The 15,548-nt window shown below is 34.0% G+C and overlaps 1 protein-coding gene across 1 annotated transcript; it reads right to left on the reverse strand.

Annotated features, from left to right (window-relative positions):
• Positions 1–1,152: 1,152 nt before the first annotated feature.
• Positions 1,153–14,468, reverse strand: LOC142358041 (uncharacterized; the record flags this gene model as incomplete). Its single annotated transcript, XM_075409516.1, has 3 exons — positions 14,357–14,468; positions 6,426–6,749; positions 1,153–1,716 (listed from the first exon to the last, which is right to left on the reverse strand). Coding segments are annotated over exons 1-3 (1,000 nt in total), but the record flags the coding sequence as incomplete, so codon positions are not given.
• Positions 14,469–15,548: the final 1,080 nt, after the last annotated feature.

Raw genomic sequence — 15,548 nt, forward strand, 5'->3', positions numbered from 1 at the left:
TTCCAAATGATAAGCTGAAATCACCACTGTCGCTCAGAAATTCAATGATGGCTTCATCAGTTTATCGTTTTTTTTCAGACAAAATTGATGCTTAGACAAAAAACTTAGGATGGAAAACTGGGGTACAAAGAATTTGTTTTGGCATCTATTTGTTATGAAACTTTTAGAGCAATTAAAGAAAAACCCTAAGAAAGCATGCTATCTCACACGATGAAACTTCCCAGGTTTAGGTCCAGACCCAAATTGAGCTATGATCAGACTTTGCAGACTGAAATGACCTCTGATCAGACTTTACAGACCGAAGTTACCTCTGATCAGACCTTCCAGACCAGAATGGTCTCTGATCAGACTTTCCAGACCAAAATGTGCTCTGATCAGACCGAACCCAGACCACTGTCCAGACTATAGTGCGCTTATGATCAGACCCAAATGCAGACCATTGTCCTCCAGACTATAAACAGACTATGATCGGACCATCTTCAGACCATGGTCCAGACTATAAAGACTGTGATCAGACCTTCCAGACCGAATTGACCTCTGATCAGCCCGAACCCAGACCATGGTCCAGACTATAAAGACTGTGATCAGACCTTCCAGACCGAATTGACCTCTGATCAGACCGAACCCTGACCATGGTCCAGACTATAAAGACTGTGATCAGACCTTCCAGACCGAATTGACCTCTGATCAGCCCGAACCCAGACCATGGTCCAGACTATAAAGACTGTGATCAGACCTTCCAGACCGAATTGACCTCTTATCAGACCGAACCCAGACCATGGTCCAGACTATAAAGACTGTGATCAGACCTTCCAGACCGAATTGACCTCTGATCAGACCGAACCCTGACCATGGTCCAGACTATAAAGACTATGATCAGACCGTCCAGACCGAATTGACCTCTGATCAGACCGAAATCAGACCATGGTCCAGACTATTGTGCGCTCGAACCGCTTTCCAGACCCTGTAATTTCGGTCTGGGAACACAGGGGTGTGCGCTCGATTGGGTCTGATCATAGCTCAATTTGGGTCTGGACCAAAACCTGGGTTCCAGTACCACTGGATTGATCCTAAATCTTACAATGGTCAGTAAATGTACTGGATCCTTTCAATGTTATTACTATCTATTGAGAAATGTTACCAAATTTTTACCCGGTTTTTTGCTCAATTCCTTACTCGCTTGATCAGTCTGCTTATCATCTTCATCACTCTCTTCATCACTCTGTTCATCACTCTCTTCATCACTCTCTTCATCACTCTGTTCATCACTCTCTTCATCACTCTCTTCATCACTCTGTGCATTATCTTGTTCATTATTCGGTTTCTGTTCATCACCCTCTTCATCACTCTGTTCATAATCTTGTTCATTATTCGGTTTCTGTTCATCACCCTCTTCATCACTCTCTTCATCACTCTGTTCATCACTCTGTTGATTATCTTGTTCATTATTGGCTTCCTGTTCATCGCCTTCTTCATCACTCTGTTCATTATGTTGTTCATCACTGGGTTCCGGTTCATCGCTGTCTTCATCCTGCTGCTCATCATTCTGATTGTCATCATCTTCATCGTTCAATACTTTGCTTGGTTCACTACTCGGCTTATTTTTCGGTTTCTTCTTCGGCTTTTCTTTGTTATTGTTTGGTTCGTTGTCTTCGTAATCATTATGACCACAGCCGTTATTGTCGTCATTATCCGAATTTTTTTTGAGGCCTCCTTCTGTCAATAGCTTTGAGTTGGTAACAATTTGAGAGATATAAATTAAAATTTCATTTATCTTGGCTAACGCTTATATCAAAAAGAAACCTTAAATTCAATTTTGAAACACTTCATTTCAATTTTTTATGCGCAGTTTATCTTCATTATGATCGGAATACGGTCAGTAAGTTCACCCTGGTTAACTCTATCCTGTGTAGCCTGAAAAATTGCACATGCGCAAAATGAAGTCTGATCAGCACGATGTCATATTTTGTGGCTCATAACAGCTAATTACTAAGGTAGTAAACACGCTCTTTTACTTCAGCTAAATTGTCGGTAACTACCACAAAGCCCACTTAACTCTTTAGTTACCACTTGCTACGCAAATTTAATGCTACAAGTAGAGACGCGGAAGTTCGAATCGCAGATACAGCAAATCTTGTAGTTGGGAGTTAAGCTGAACCCCAGTGATTGTGGAATTTTTATCGTATAAGATCTGATAAGATGCTGACTAAGAATTTTTATCGTGTAAGATCTTCTCAGATCTTACACGATAAAAATTTCTCTTATCAGATCTTACACGACAAAAATTCTGGTAAGAGGAATTTTTATCGTGTAAGATCTGATAAGACATCTTATAAGATAAACATTCCTCTTATCAGAATTTTTATCGTGTAAGATCTGATAAGACGGAATTTTTATCGTGTAAGATCTGATATGACATGTTTTAATTATTTCAATATAACCGTATAACGTAGTCAAGGTCATATGAAAGTAAAAAAACAATCGGCCAGCTAACCAATTATGAAACAAAAAAATGCTTGTTGATTCTGTTTTGGCGGCAGTTTTATTGTAAGTCTTAACTGTTTACTATGGCTAAACTTAGCAGTCCAAAATAGTTTTGGTCTTTGAAAAAAATTTTCAGCCTTGTTTGATAATCACCGCTTCGGAGAAAGCCCCTGTCACTCAAATAATCTTTTTCACAATATCTTATACGTCTTAAAAGACAGTATAAGATATTTTTCTCTTTGTTGCTCTGACACTTAAGTGTTGCATGCTGTAGTTATTCGGCTACTGCTTGAGAGCAACTCTGAATTGTCTTCAAAATGAAGAAAATACCATACTTCAGGAATTTATATAATAGGAATTTTTATCGTGTAAGATCTTATAAGAGGAATTTTTATCGTGTAAGATCTTATAAGAAGAATTTTTATCGTGTAAGATCTTATAAGGAGAATTTTTATCGTGTAAGATCTTATAAGAAGAATTTGTATCGTGTAAGATCTTATAAGAAGAATTTTTATCGTGTAAGATCTTATAAGAGGAGTTTTTATCGTGTAAGATCTCATAAGAGGAATTTTTATCGTATAAGATCTGATAAACGTCTTATAAGATCCTATAAGAAGATGCATCCCCTTACAGGCTATTAGCAAGATGGTTTTGTCAGAATTTTGTCAGATCTTACACGATAAAAATTCCACAATCACTGGGGAACCTAAACGGATGAGATGCAGCCACACATTTGAACTTTCGCTCGTTCATAATAAGACTTACCCAGACTAAGACCAGCAACCTCGCCCATGTAAAAGCAAACTCAGCATTTTTTGGTTTGCAGACCACTGAAGCAGATCTCAACCGTGGTTAACGTAATCAATTGCAAAAACTTGACAAGGATGAGTTTCAGCTTATTTTAAAATTTTAGTTACTGACGTCAAAATTTTTTCAGCAATATGTATGCATGTGAACAAACTTTCACATCGTTTATTTAAAAAATAAAACTATAAAAATTTTACTCATGCATTTTGATTTAATGTCGGCATCAATTTTTTTTATCTTTCTGCTTATTAATGACCTCTGATTTGCATCTCTGAATTTTTCCAGAATTCAGTCATCAAAAAGAAAACAAAATGTCTTTAGACTGATTCAGCGCTGTTTTGTTATGTCAACAACCCGGGATGCACGTATTTCGAATTGCTGTCTTCCTAATTTTTATTCATTTCAGAGCAAAAATGCACCATATCGTGTCAAACGTAACTATCACACCAGGTTATTGGACGAGAGAAAGCTAGCTTCGATTTTTGGTGCCTGATTGCAATATCACGTTCAACCATTCTGAAAATTGATTAAAAACTAAAAACTGGTGAAACATCTTATCGCATAAAGTTTCTTCTCACGGAAATTTTGAGCGTGTAATATCTGATGAGACATCTTGTAATAAAGATTTTTCCTCTTGCTAGCATTTCAAACGTCAAGCTTTATTGAAGCGTATAGCAAATTGTAAAACTGACCGTAAAAATGATGAGTTGATTATTTTCGCGGTCGCTTTTACAAAAATGTCTGAGTCACTGGATTTCAGTTTCACATTTTTGATAAAAAACAGCAAATTTTCCAAAGTCACTTGATTTATTTAAAATCTTGCCCTGGTCTACTCTATAAATGAATTCGAATATCTCAATTTTATTAATAAGTTTGAGGTCCACAGGGGAAGTGATTTTATTTATATCATCTCAGACAAAAGTTTTCTTTGATTAGAGACACCGTTTCAGACCGGTATGAAATCTGATCAGACAAGTTCCAGTATAATGCTCAGACTTTCATGCGACGCTGGTCTAAAATATTTCCAGACCACTTTCCCAACTATCGTAGTTCAAAACTACCGTTGTCTTTGGTGCGCTTTAAATTGTCTCTGATCAGACCAATGCTTATTTTTTACAAGAGCCAAGATGTTCAATTTCTTCGGAATTTATTCCTTTGGAAAGAATGTGATGCCTCATCCTTATGCCTCTAAGTTGGATTGATAAACTATCTATTTCGACAGGTTAAAAATTACACTTAATGTTGAACAGTTTCTGTTACTTTTCATAGCAAAAGCAGACTGTTCAAACCAAAACAGCGCTTTAAAACTATCTTTGAACAAATCAATCTCAATTTTTGGGCTGAAAGTAGCCACTGATCACACGAAATTCATGCCCTCAAAACCACCAATAATCAGATGTTCGTCAGTTCGAAACCATCTCTGCCAAAGTAGAGGTGTGCGTTAATGATCAGACCAATTTAGACCAAAATCAGCCATGATCAGACCCATAATTGCGGACGATAATCAGAAATAATCAGACTTGAGCTCGTTTTTCATACGCGCTCGTTTTTAGTTCGTTGTTGTTGTCGACTTGAAAAAACCGAAAGGAACAATAATCACCCATGTTCAGACTTTAGCTTGTTTTTCATACGTGCTCGTTCAAAGCTCGTTCTAGATTTGAAAAGACTCCCTAATATCAGAACCATGCTACCAGGAAAAAAGACATAAAAAGAACATAAACTTTCTCACCATTTCTTTCAATTCCTTATTGAGAAATACAGTTTTTGGACTACAATGGGTCAGCTAAAAGGTGTTTGAAATGTAAATTTCTAAAGAATTTACTTGATGCAAATTTTACGGTAAACGATTTTTTTAAATTATTAAGAGCTTATTGAATTTGTAAATTGTGTTATTTGTTTGCCTAAATTCAAATGAATTCGATTTATCATAAAAACACACAAAAAATACCCTGGCAATGATGGCGAAGTGAAAATTTTCCCACCTTGCGGTAAGCGTTTTAGGTGTCCAGTAAACTGCCGTTCGATTTTCGTTTTGTTCAGAAACACGTGAGCTATCCCACGAACGCAGTTTTTTTCGTTTTGTTGTGAACTGTGGCTTTTAAATTAGCCGAAAATTTGGCGTACTCTTCAGAGTTTTTCCATACCTCTTCACCAAACTCAACATTTGTGGGTGTATTTTGTTCATACTAAACTCTTCTTTTTGAGGTTATACAGTTGTTTTGTGAGTTGACCGGAAAACAACATTTTTGTATGCGAATATGAAAAAAAAGCTCTTTTTTACAGCAACATTGGTCTTTATTTGCACTGAGTGTTATTATTTGGTTGTGGAAACTGTGTCCTATCATAACAAATATAGTCGGAAAAGCTAACAGATATAATTTTAAAGACTTTGACTATTAGAAATTTCTTTTTAGTTGATTTATTTTTATTGAATCTCATTTGTGTTGGCTTTTATCATCACAAGGTACAGAACACTCTAATTGAATGGCGAAAAAGAAGACCTTTAAAACCCACAATAAATGCTTGCAGCGCTGCAACAATTAGAACTGAGCCCATATTCAACTTTTACTGACTCTATTGGGATTTTCTTAGCTGCCTGCTCAGAAACTGCTTTGACCATTGAGCAAGAATTTGTTCTTTTAACTAGCATTTCTAGCGAAATCATCATTTTTTTTGCAGAAACAAAAATGATCAACTGTATTTTTTTTCCAGAGTCATTGGATTTTTTTAGAATCTTACCCTGATCTATTCTATAAATCAAAACGAGTATCTCATTTTATTTGCAAGACATTTGTGCTTCCAAAACCACCTCTGATCAGGTGTTCGTCAGTTCAAAACTATCTTTGGTCAGATTTTTGTCCGTTCGAAATGACTCGCGCGTCAAAGTGAGCATTCCAGAGTGAAAAAAAAAACCCTGATAAAACCGTCCCAGGCTGAAGTGAACTCTGATCAAAACAAGCTCCAGGCCACAATTATGACATTTGTGCGCTCGAAGACTCTTTCCGACCATGTTATTCGAGCGGACATTGCGTAAAAGTACACACGAAGATGGCCCGATGAGAGGGCACTTCCGTCTGGGCAATTCAATATGTGTTCAATATGAGCAATAAAAAATTGTTATTGGATTTTTTTACCTGGTTCCTTTTTCGCTTCCTCGTTCTGCTTTTCATCACCATCATCGCCATCATCATCATCATCATCATCATCACTCTTATCATCTTTTTGTTCATCACTTGACCCTTTTTCTGATTCATTGTCTGATCCTTTTTTTAGTTTCTTCTTCGGCTTTTCTTCTTCGTCCTCCTCCTCCTCGTAATCTTCTTCGTAATCTTCATAGTCGTAATCATATTCCTCCTCGTAGTCATAGTCCTCCTCGTATTCCTCATCGTAGTCATAGTCATCATTACGTGGAGCTCTTTCAAGGCCCTCTTCTGTCAATAACTTCAAGTCGTTAGCGTCTGAAAAATTAGAATAGAGATCAATAAAGTTTCAAACATAATTGAATTATCGTATTTTCCATTTTAAATTCCATCGTATTTTTTAATATGGGTTAAATCTAATGTTCAACGAAACTGGTCAAGTGAAACTGTTTTCCGGACATACCTTTACACCCATTCACTTGAGAAATTTTTATAAAAAATATCTTTATCCAAACTCACCTGTATCTATATAGGAAACGACAAGTGAAGAAAAAGATAGCGAGGTCATATACTGTTCAGACATCTTAGTTTTAAAAAAATGGAATCATGATTGCAAAAAATCACCGGTAAACAGAATGAATTTATCCTAAAAACTACAGCAAAAATAACTAAAATTAAAACAAATTGGCGAGACACAGATGAAAAGTACGATCGGAGTACATTTTTCTTGTGCTAACAGTGCCTCATAGCTACAATCTCATAGTTACAATCCTAGAGTAGAATGACTCTAATTACAGCTCAGAATAAATGCCTGTACGACGATCATAACTCCGGAAAAAAATTTTATAAGTTTAAAACTTGTTAAGAAATCTGCATGAAGTAATGATGAGTAATGTGTATATTACTAGGTCCGCGTTATATAGACTTTTGTGAAAAATAAAAATATTTATTTTTTCAAATTTTGATTTTACAAATAATACTAATATGAATTAAAAATAGCGATTTTTATTTTAAAAAAATTAACAAAAATTAAAATTTTTTATTAAAAATCACAAAAAGGCGAAAAAATTGAAAAATTAAACATCTTTAGTTTTCGCAAAATCTCTATAACGCCGACCTAGTAATATACACATTACTATGGTGTAAAAACTAAAACAATACAATTTCAGAGCTTTTGGTAATAAAAGTCCTAACGACAATCTTCTCAAAGAGCTGCTTTGCTTGTTCATTATTCTAGCATCCTGAGTTATGAGTATTACTGAAAAAATCACTAGCTCACTTCAAAAGTTACATATATCTACATATATCTACATATATCTTCAAAACTCACATATATCTACATAGATCAAGATAACTGAATATTTTTTGTGTTCGCGGGTTTTCGTCTTTCCTTTTCCCAAAAAAAGGGACAGTGTTTTGATAAATCAGAGAAAAATGTATTCCGTAGAACTGTGAAAAAATTACTGACAGACGTCCTATTATTGATTGCAACAGTTAGTTGAATTTTTATAACCTTATGAACTCTAATATTAATTGATTTCAGAAATACAAAGCACTACAAAATACAACAAGAGGCTAGAAAGGAGAATTGACAAGAGGAAATAAGAAGCAATACGAAAAAGTTTTGTAAACGTAGTTGCAACTGAGCAGTAGTTCCTGTTGAACTTTTGCTGAAATGTCACTGTTTTTTTCAGACCTCAGTTACTTTAAAATTTTATTTGATTTTAAAAATTCATTGAAATCAGGATTTAGTCCAATAACATTGTAAGTTGAGAAAATTGGATCAAAACGTCTCGACTTGAGTTCTTTATTATCTGGTTTCCCCAGAAACAGTATCACACTGCCTGATTTTTTTAAAGAAATTTTTTCGAATTTTTTTCAGCTTTTGATAATAATAAACCACATGAGATGAATTTGTCTTCAATTGTCTTAGATTATTGCTATATAGCTCTGCATAAAACTCATCTTCGTTTTTCTTAGGCATTCATATACAGTCAAAAATTATTTGACTTATTTACATTATTTTCCTCACGTCTTAGATTGAGGATACCGATCATCAAAGTTTTTCGTAGAAGTGGTTTGCGGGAGACCAATTTAAAAGTGCTTAAAAAAGTTGCTCTGCATTTTTCATTATGTGCAACGTTATAAATCATTCACGTACGATTACAGCCAGATACAAAGAACAAACTCAAGATTTTCAGGTTTGTTTCAGTCTTTTAATTAACTTCATCGCATTTCAAAAAAACTTGGCAAGACTTCCACGGCTGCCATTGCAGAAAACTTTGCTCTATTGATATAATTATTCAGAATCATATTCTTCTGATTGCATATTTTTGTATTAAATGTTTTTTTCTCATTTTCTTTATTACGGGACTCCAATTGTGAAAACGTATTGGTACTCATTAAGAATTGTCTCAAAATATTTTCCGCTACCAATTCCACTTAGCCCGTGTTGAGGAACGTGTTTTGTTTTTCACTTTTAAGAAATCGTCGTTTAAGACAAAATCGATTAAAGCCCTTACATGGTAATCATCGTTTTGTTCTTTATTTTGTCGTTATTTTTATATAGGAAATGATGACGAAAAAGGACGAAAAAACGTGCTGCACGCTGGGATTCGATCCATTGACCTCCCAAGAAAACACCTAATGTAATAACCACTGCGCTATCAGGCCATAATACAGGTAAGCCAAAACGATCTAATAGAGGAAAACTAGTTCAAGAGCAATTAAACGACGAAAAAACGATCAAAAAACGACGATTTCTTATTTTATAAAAACAACGTAAGAAACAACAAAAAAACGACGATTTCATTTGAAAAAAAAGGACGTAAGAAACGATAGAAAAAAGACGAAGAAACAATCATTTCTTACACTTAAAAGACGACTTAAACGACGGAAACTAACAAAAACGAAGAAAACGACGCCAAAACGACGAAAACGACGACAAAACGACAAAAACAACAATTTCTTACAAAATATTGTCGTTTTTCGTCGTTGTCCTCAGCAGGGGAGCTGCTTCAAGATATTTCATTTCAACGGAGAACTGACAGAAAAATGGATAAGCTCTTACTCTTTATATGATGACCTTAGCAGTTTTGTGAAATAAAAACTCTATACTTTTGATGTTTTTGTGAAACAACTTCTGTTTAATTTACTAACCTTGATTTAACTTTTTTCTGTGTTTCAAAACATTTTGTTAGAGTACTTAAACGTTGAATTACTAAAACACTAGTTAATTGTCTTGGAGTTTCAGAGTGCTTTCTTAAGATAAAAAAAATTTGAAGTCAGCATGTATCGCTGAATCAAACAAACCAGCACCTTTAAAGCGATAATAAAAGATAATGACTAAATTCGATCCAGAATTTCTGCAATTTAATCTGGGATGTCAAAAAATAAAATTAAGAATAGAAGCCAACCCGGGTCGAATTTTTGTCGAAAAAATAATGTAAGAATGGTGATGAAAAAAGATGAATAAAACTTTTTTCACCGCAAAGAGCCCGCATCTTTCAGCGATGAATGCAGTGAAATTATGTAAGTTTAACGGTTTTTATCGGTAATTTTTTGTAAGGTTTGCGTTTTAAGGGGTTAAATTATTTAAGATTAGCAGTATTTATCATTGAATTTTGTAACATATGCGGATTTTAGCACAGATTTTCTTTCAACGGATTCAGCGGAATTCTTCAACAAATAAACCGCCGTGCAGAGGTTTGAACCCCTCAGCTCCTGTATGTCAACAACTCCTTATTTCATTGCGCCATCTGTCAGTTACTTCCATAAAACTTCTTGTTAATTTATATCAGATTCAATAAACGTTATGGGTGAAAATTTCCAATTTTAGCGGTGTAGTTTTTTTTATAAAGGTTAAGCGGTGAAAAATATAATTCACCGCTATCAATGTGAAGTGGTGAAAATAAAGATTTCACCACTAAAAATCGTGAGTTATACAAATTTTCAACAAAAAATTTGGCAGTGATGTTAGCAGTAAAATTTTGTGAAATCTGCAACTTCAGTGATAATTTTAGTTCTCACCACAGCAGACTAAAATGTAAATTTTTTCTAGAGAAACTAACTCATAAAGACTCGATGTTTTAGACTTACCACACAAAGGGATTTTCTGACAATGGGTTTGAAGTGATTTGGGTAACTCTTTGTTCCGAGTAAATTACACTTAATTTGAAAAATAATGTTTGCCTATATTTAACTTAAAACGGATGAATATCTAACTCTTTGTAGAGCAATTTTTTGAGTTTATATTTATTTGATCTCCATTTGTGCAGAGGCTGTAACGATATATGTTTTTTTTCAATTTTATACGTTGTTTCACTGAAAGCGTCCAAAATATCCCAAAATGAGACTAGCTAGACAAAACACTACAGAAAATTTCAACTGCAAAAAATGAAGTCTAAATACTTTTCAAAACATTTGATTTCGAGGTCACGGAAAACTTTAAATCACAAAACAACTAAAATCAGTAAACAGGTTCTGTTTTTCATCCATAGGAAACCGCTAAGACGGCAATTATCAAGAATTCGCGACTGCAAAAAGATCGATAAACGAAAAAATTCCAATGAATCCTGCTAAAAGACGGTATGGAAGCAGTTAACTCCATAATCTATACACTGACAAATTGATGTGTTCAATTGCACCAGCTTTTTGAACGCCAAAAAAGTGATATCTGAACTGTCAATAATGTGACACGATAGGAAAAAGAACTGCAAAGACGGGAAAAAGAAATAAAATAAGAAAATGTCTGTGAAAATTTCTAGCATCAAATCACAAAAAAAAACTATAACAAAAAACCGATAAGAAATTTGAAATGTAATCCGATAGAAAGACAATGATTCCTGTTTTTCCGCGGTTTTCAGTCGTGAATTTTGTTTTCACTGCTCTCAACGCATGCGCCGCACTTCCTAGATCTCTTTTGCAAAATTTTCTGCGCCGAAGATATTTGCTAAATTTAGCAAGGAATATTTGTAAGATTTGCTGTCCCTAGTGGTGAATTGTTTTTTTCGCCGTTTTCAACGCATTCACCGCTTTTCTTACATCTTTTTTGCAAAATTTTCTACGGTGAAGATTTTTGGTGAATTTAGCGGCGATTTTCTGTATGATTCTTACACGTTTTCTTCGTACTCACGGCAAATCAAGTTTTTTACGAGATTCTTAGCGTTGACACTTCGACTCGGGAACGAGCGTAATCTACTACTTCGTACTATTTTTGACCTCGAATCACGGAAGTTAAGAAGCGTCTTGTAGTTTTTCCTAATGATCTACAAGAATTAAAAGCAACATTAAGTGCATGCTTCACGTTGTATTGCTTCCTTGACAGAAAACATTCCGGTCAATTTTAAAAGTCTACTTGAAGATTTCGTAGGTTTTTCAAATTTCGACGCCATTGAAATATTTGATTTTTCAGTTTGACCAGATAAATTTTAATCTTTGCTGGCTTTGTTGATTTCATAGAAATTTTTCATTTTCCCGCTCGTTAAAATTTTTCGATTTCATTTTTTTATGAAAGCGATTGCCTTAAACTCCAATAACTCATGGACAAGCTTCTTTTGTTACAGTTTACTGACATTTGTAGCTGGTTCTTAAACTCGCAGTACACCTGTTAAGGCTGCAATCTGTTCTTTGTTTTCCTGTTGCATTATGCGATAAACAGGTGGAAAAACAACGTTTCTATAAGTATTTGCTATGCGTTGTATTTCTCGGAGGAAAATTTTAGCATTTTCACGTTTCTTTCGTTTTTCTCACGTAGTTATTTTTTTGTCTATTTAATGACTTCAAATTTTGTATGCAGATTCAGAGCAAAAACCATTTATAGCGAGTTCTTTACTTCTACACAAAAAATAGGTCCTTAATTTTTAACGCTTCAAAGACTGATTGAAAAATATTAACATTGAAAATTTTGAGGTGTTCTTTTAGCAAAACTTTGCTCTCCTCGTCTCTCATAGCGCAGCTTAATCTTCAAAGAAAATTTATCCTTGTCAATAAATATTTTTCCCTAAAGTTTCTAAATTTTTTTTCAGAAACGTCTTTGAAATCATCATATTGTCGAAACTGAAAAGGTACTGAGCTCGACCGTATAAACCTGTAAAAATCGCAAAACCGCTAAAATCCCCCTAAAAAGATGCGAGCCTGAATGAGGAAGAGGGGGGGGGGGGGGGGGGGTGGCGTAATTTTGCATAAAGTTTTACACCAAAGGGATGTAAGAGCGATGAGATAGTGGAGTGATGAGACTTTTAAAAAATTATCCCTTGGAAATTAATTCAAACAAAAACGATGTAAATCTGAGGGTTAATCGGGGGACCTATTGGAAGTTACTCCCTAACTAATAACAAAGTGGGAGGGTAATTGAAGTAGGGAACTTCTTAATACTGAAGTCTGTCATTCGCAACTTTTGGGTTCCAATTATTTTATACACTAATGTTAGCAAAAACAACTGTAAAAAATTATTGAAAAGTGTCGCTAAAATTTTAAATTTTGCTCACTTCTGCTTAATTTTTGACGCTAGTTAAGTAAATAACAGAAACAGACGGATCAGGCGTCATAGTTAGATTCGGATTTTAGAAAGTTTATATGACTTAAAACTTTTAAGACTTAAACTGAAAACCTATTAACTTTTCTTCATTAACATTCCCTAACAACATAACGAAAGTTTCTTACATTGGTAATTGAACATACCGACTATTTCTTACTTATGAAACCGAAGATACCAAACTTTTCTTACGTCCATTAACCGAACGTACCGAACCTGGCTCAATCGAACATACCGAAGCTTTCTTACGTTCCAGACCAAACATGCCGACGATTTCTTGTGAAACCCAACATACCGAACAAACCGAACATACCGAATGTTTCTTACATTAAAGAAATTGCAAACATTTTGTTCAAATTTTGTTAACTTAACTATTTTGTTAAGTGTTCTGGTACCAACATTTTCTAATCATAGCTTAAAATTTTGATAGCAAATTCGTATTTAACAAGGTATTTTGAACAGTCTTTACGATGCATAGACTAATTTAAAATTTCTTGATCTCTCTGAGATTCTGGAATGCTTTGATTGTATATAGTTCCTTGCCTCCATGTTTAATTATATTGAGAATTATCCTAAATCAATTAAAGTTAAATAAAAATCTAATTTGGAAAAAAAGCTAGTTAAAACTTGAATATGCAACTACAAATTGGCTCCTATAATAAGGATGCAGTTTTTGCCAGGAAATAGAAAGACGGCTGGAGTTTTGAAATTTGACTGAAATAAATTATTTCAACTGGAAAACCGTCTTTTCTCTGAATCTGGCCCAGAGTGGCAAATTTTTTGACGAGGATGCATCACCTCGAAGAATTATTTCTGCCACTTCGTTACGATATAATCATTTCTGTGCAAAACTTTTTTGCATTATGAACATCTCGTCTGCCAGATTACAACATGATAACTATTGTTCTCTAGTCTATTTTTTCAGATGAACATATATATATATATATATATATATATATATATATATATATATGAACATATATTACAACATGAGATAACTATTGTTCTAATTTTTTTCAAAATTCAAGAAGGTTATGTTTTAGTCGTAAAAAATTTGCCTTTAATTATACTTTACTCCTACTATCAAAGCAAATAAACATCTAAAAATAAAATAGCAAATATTTATTCCACAGTTTGAAATAAGCGGGTTAAGTATTATCATCAACCAATATATCTGAAAAAATAAGCGAACACTTTTTTGGTGGAATAGCGCCAGATAATCATTTGCGTCTGGAAAATCGCAAATTAACACTTTCTATAATAAAAGCTGCAAACTATTTGGTATAATTTGGTTGTCTATTACATTGTGTAAAAGAAAACAATTATATTTAACAAAGAAAATAAACTCTGATATTTTTAATGGCAAATAAATGAAAAATAAAGAGAAAACCTCTACGCCTTTTTTTCTTGACTGCCATGATCATTTTCGATAACAGAGCGGGTGAAACAGACCGTAATGCAAAAATGACGTCAACACTGAAAATATTTACTGGTTTCGCCATTGCCTTGGACACATTGAAATATCGATAATAAAAGAAGAGTTGAACATATCATCATTTTCAAAACTATAGGAGTTGAAAAAAAGTAAAATAATCTCAGACACAAGATAAAAGAACCTAACAGTTGACGAAATATGTCGAAGGCTTGCTTAGACTTAGTACCACTCAAAGCTTTATCCCTAACCTGAATAAAAAGTCGGCTATCTATAAAGGTCACAATTTCTTGCTATACGAAGCCAATATATCGCCTCTTTTTAGTTTCTGTTTTATTGCTTTTTCTTTTTACAGTGAAACGTGGTAAAAAATTTTAAGTTGAGTTGAACATCGACTTCATAGATATGCGGTTCAAGATGTGAAGCCAGAATTTTGAGCTGACTTCTGCAGAGTCACATAAGGTTCCTTAAAACACGCAACTTGTACCTTTTAAAAAGGCTAAAGTTTATGTTTGTCTGTATACGTAAAAAAGAAGCAATGAAAATTCGACTTCTGTCACTGACTTTCGGTATAATATAATGCGCACGTGCGTTTTTTAATACTTGTAATAGAATTTTTGCAATAAAAAACCTGACCAAAGAATACAATAAATAAAAAGTTTATCTTGGAGAATCTTGCAAGATGAAAGGTTGTTTTGAGGGATCATGGAAGATGGAAAGTAATCTTGCAAGTTGACTCCGTTGGAGTTGTTTTTTATTGCTTCAATTCTACCATTTGTTGCGTCAATTTTTTAGAATATTAAAATTCTAGTTGCCAAAATTCAATAGCACGTATTTTGATTGATCGAAGTTTACAACATAACAAAATAACAAAAACTCTGCATTGCTTCAACAAAGTTTCACAATTTGATGAATTTAAGAAATTATTGTGCTCCATTATTTACAATTCAGGGCAGAACATTATACCCTATCGCAAACTTTCTGAGACCTATTTACATTTTTTTTGTTTTAATTATAAGAAAATCAAGATAAACTCAAAGGCTTTCTAACTCTCGTTTAGTTAAGTTGAACTAAACTATTTAAGTTTTGAAATATTTCTGTTAATTCGTTTTTGCTTCATAGAAACTTTTTGTAAGTTTTTCAGTGTCCA

This window comes from Convolutriloba macropyga, unplaced genomic scaffold, assembly GCF_964194025.1.
Source record: "Convolutriloba macropyga unplaced genomic scaffold, txConMacr16.3 SCAFFOLD_5424, whole genome shotgun sequence".
In the NCBI taxonomy this organism is placed as follows: domain Eukaryota; kingdom Metazoa; phylum Xenacoelomorpha; order Acoela; family Convolutidae; genus Convolutriloba; species Convolutriloba macropyga.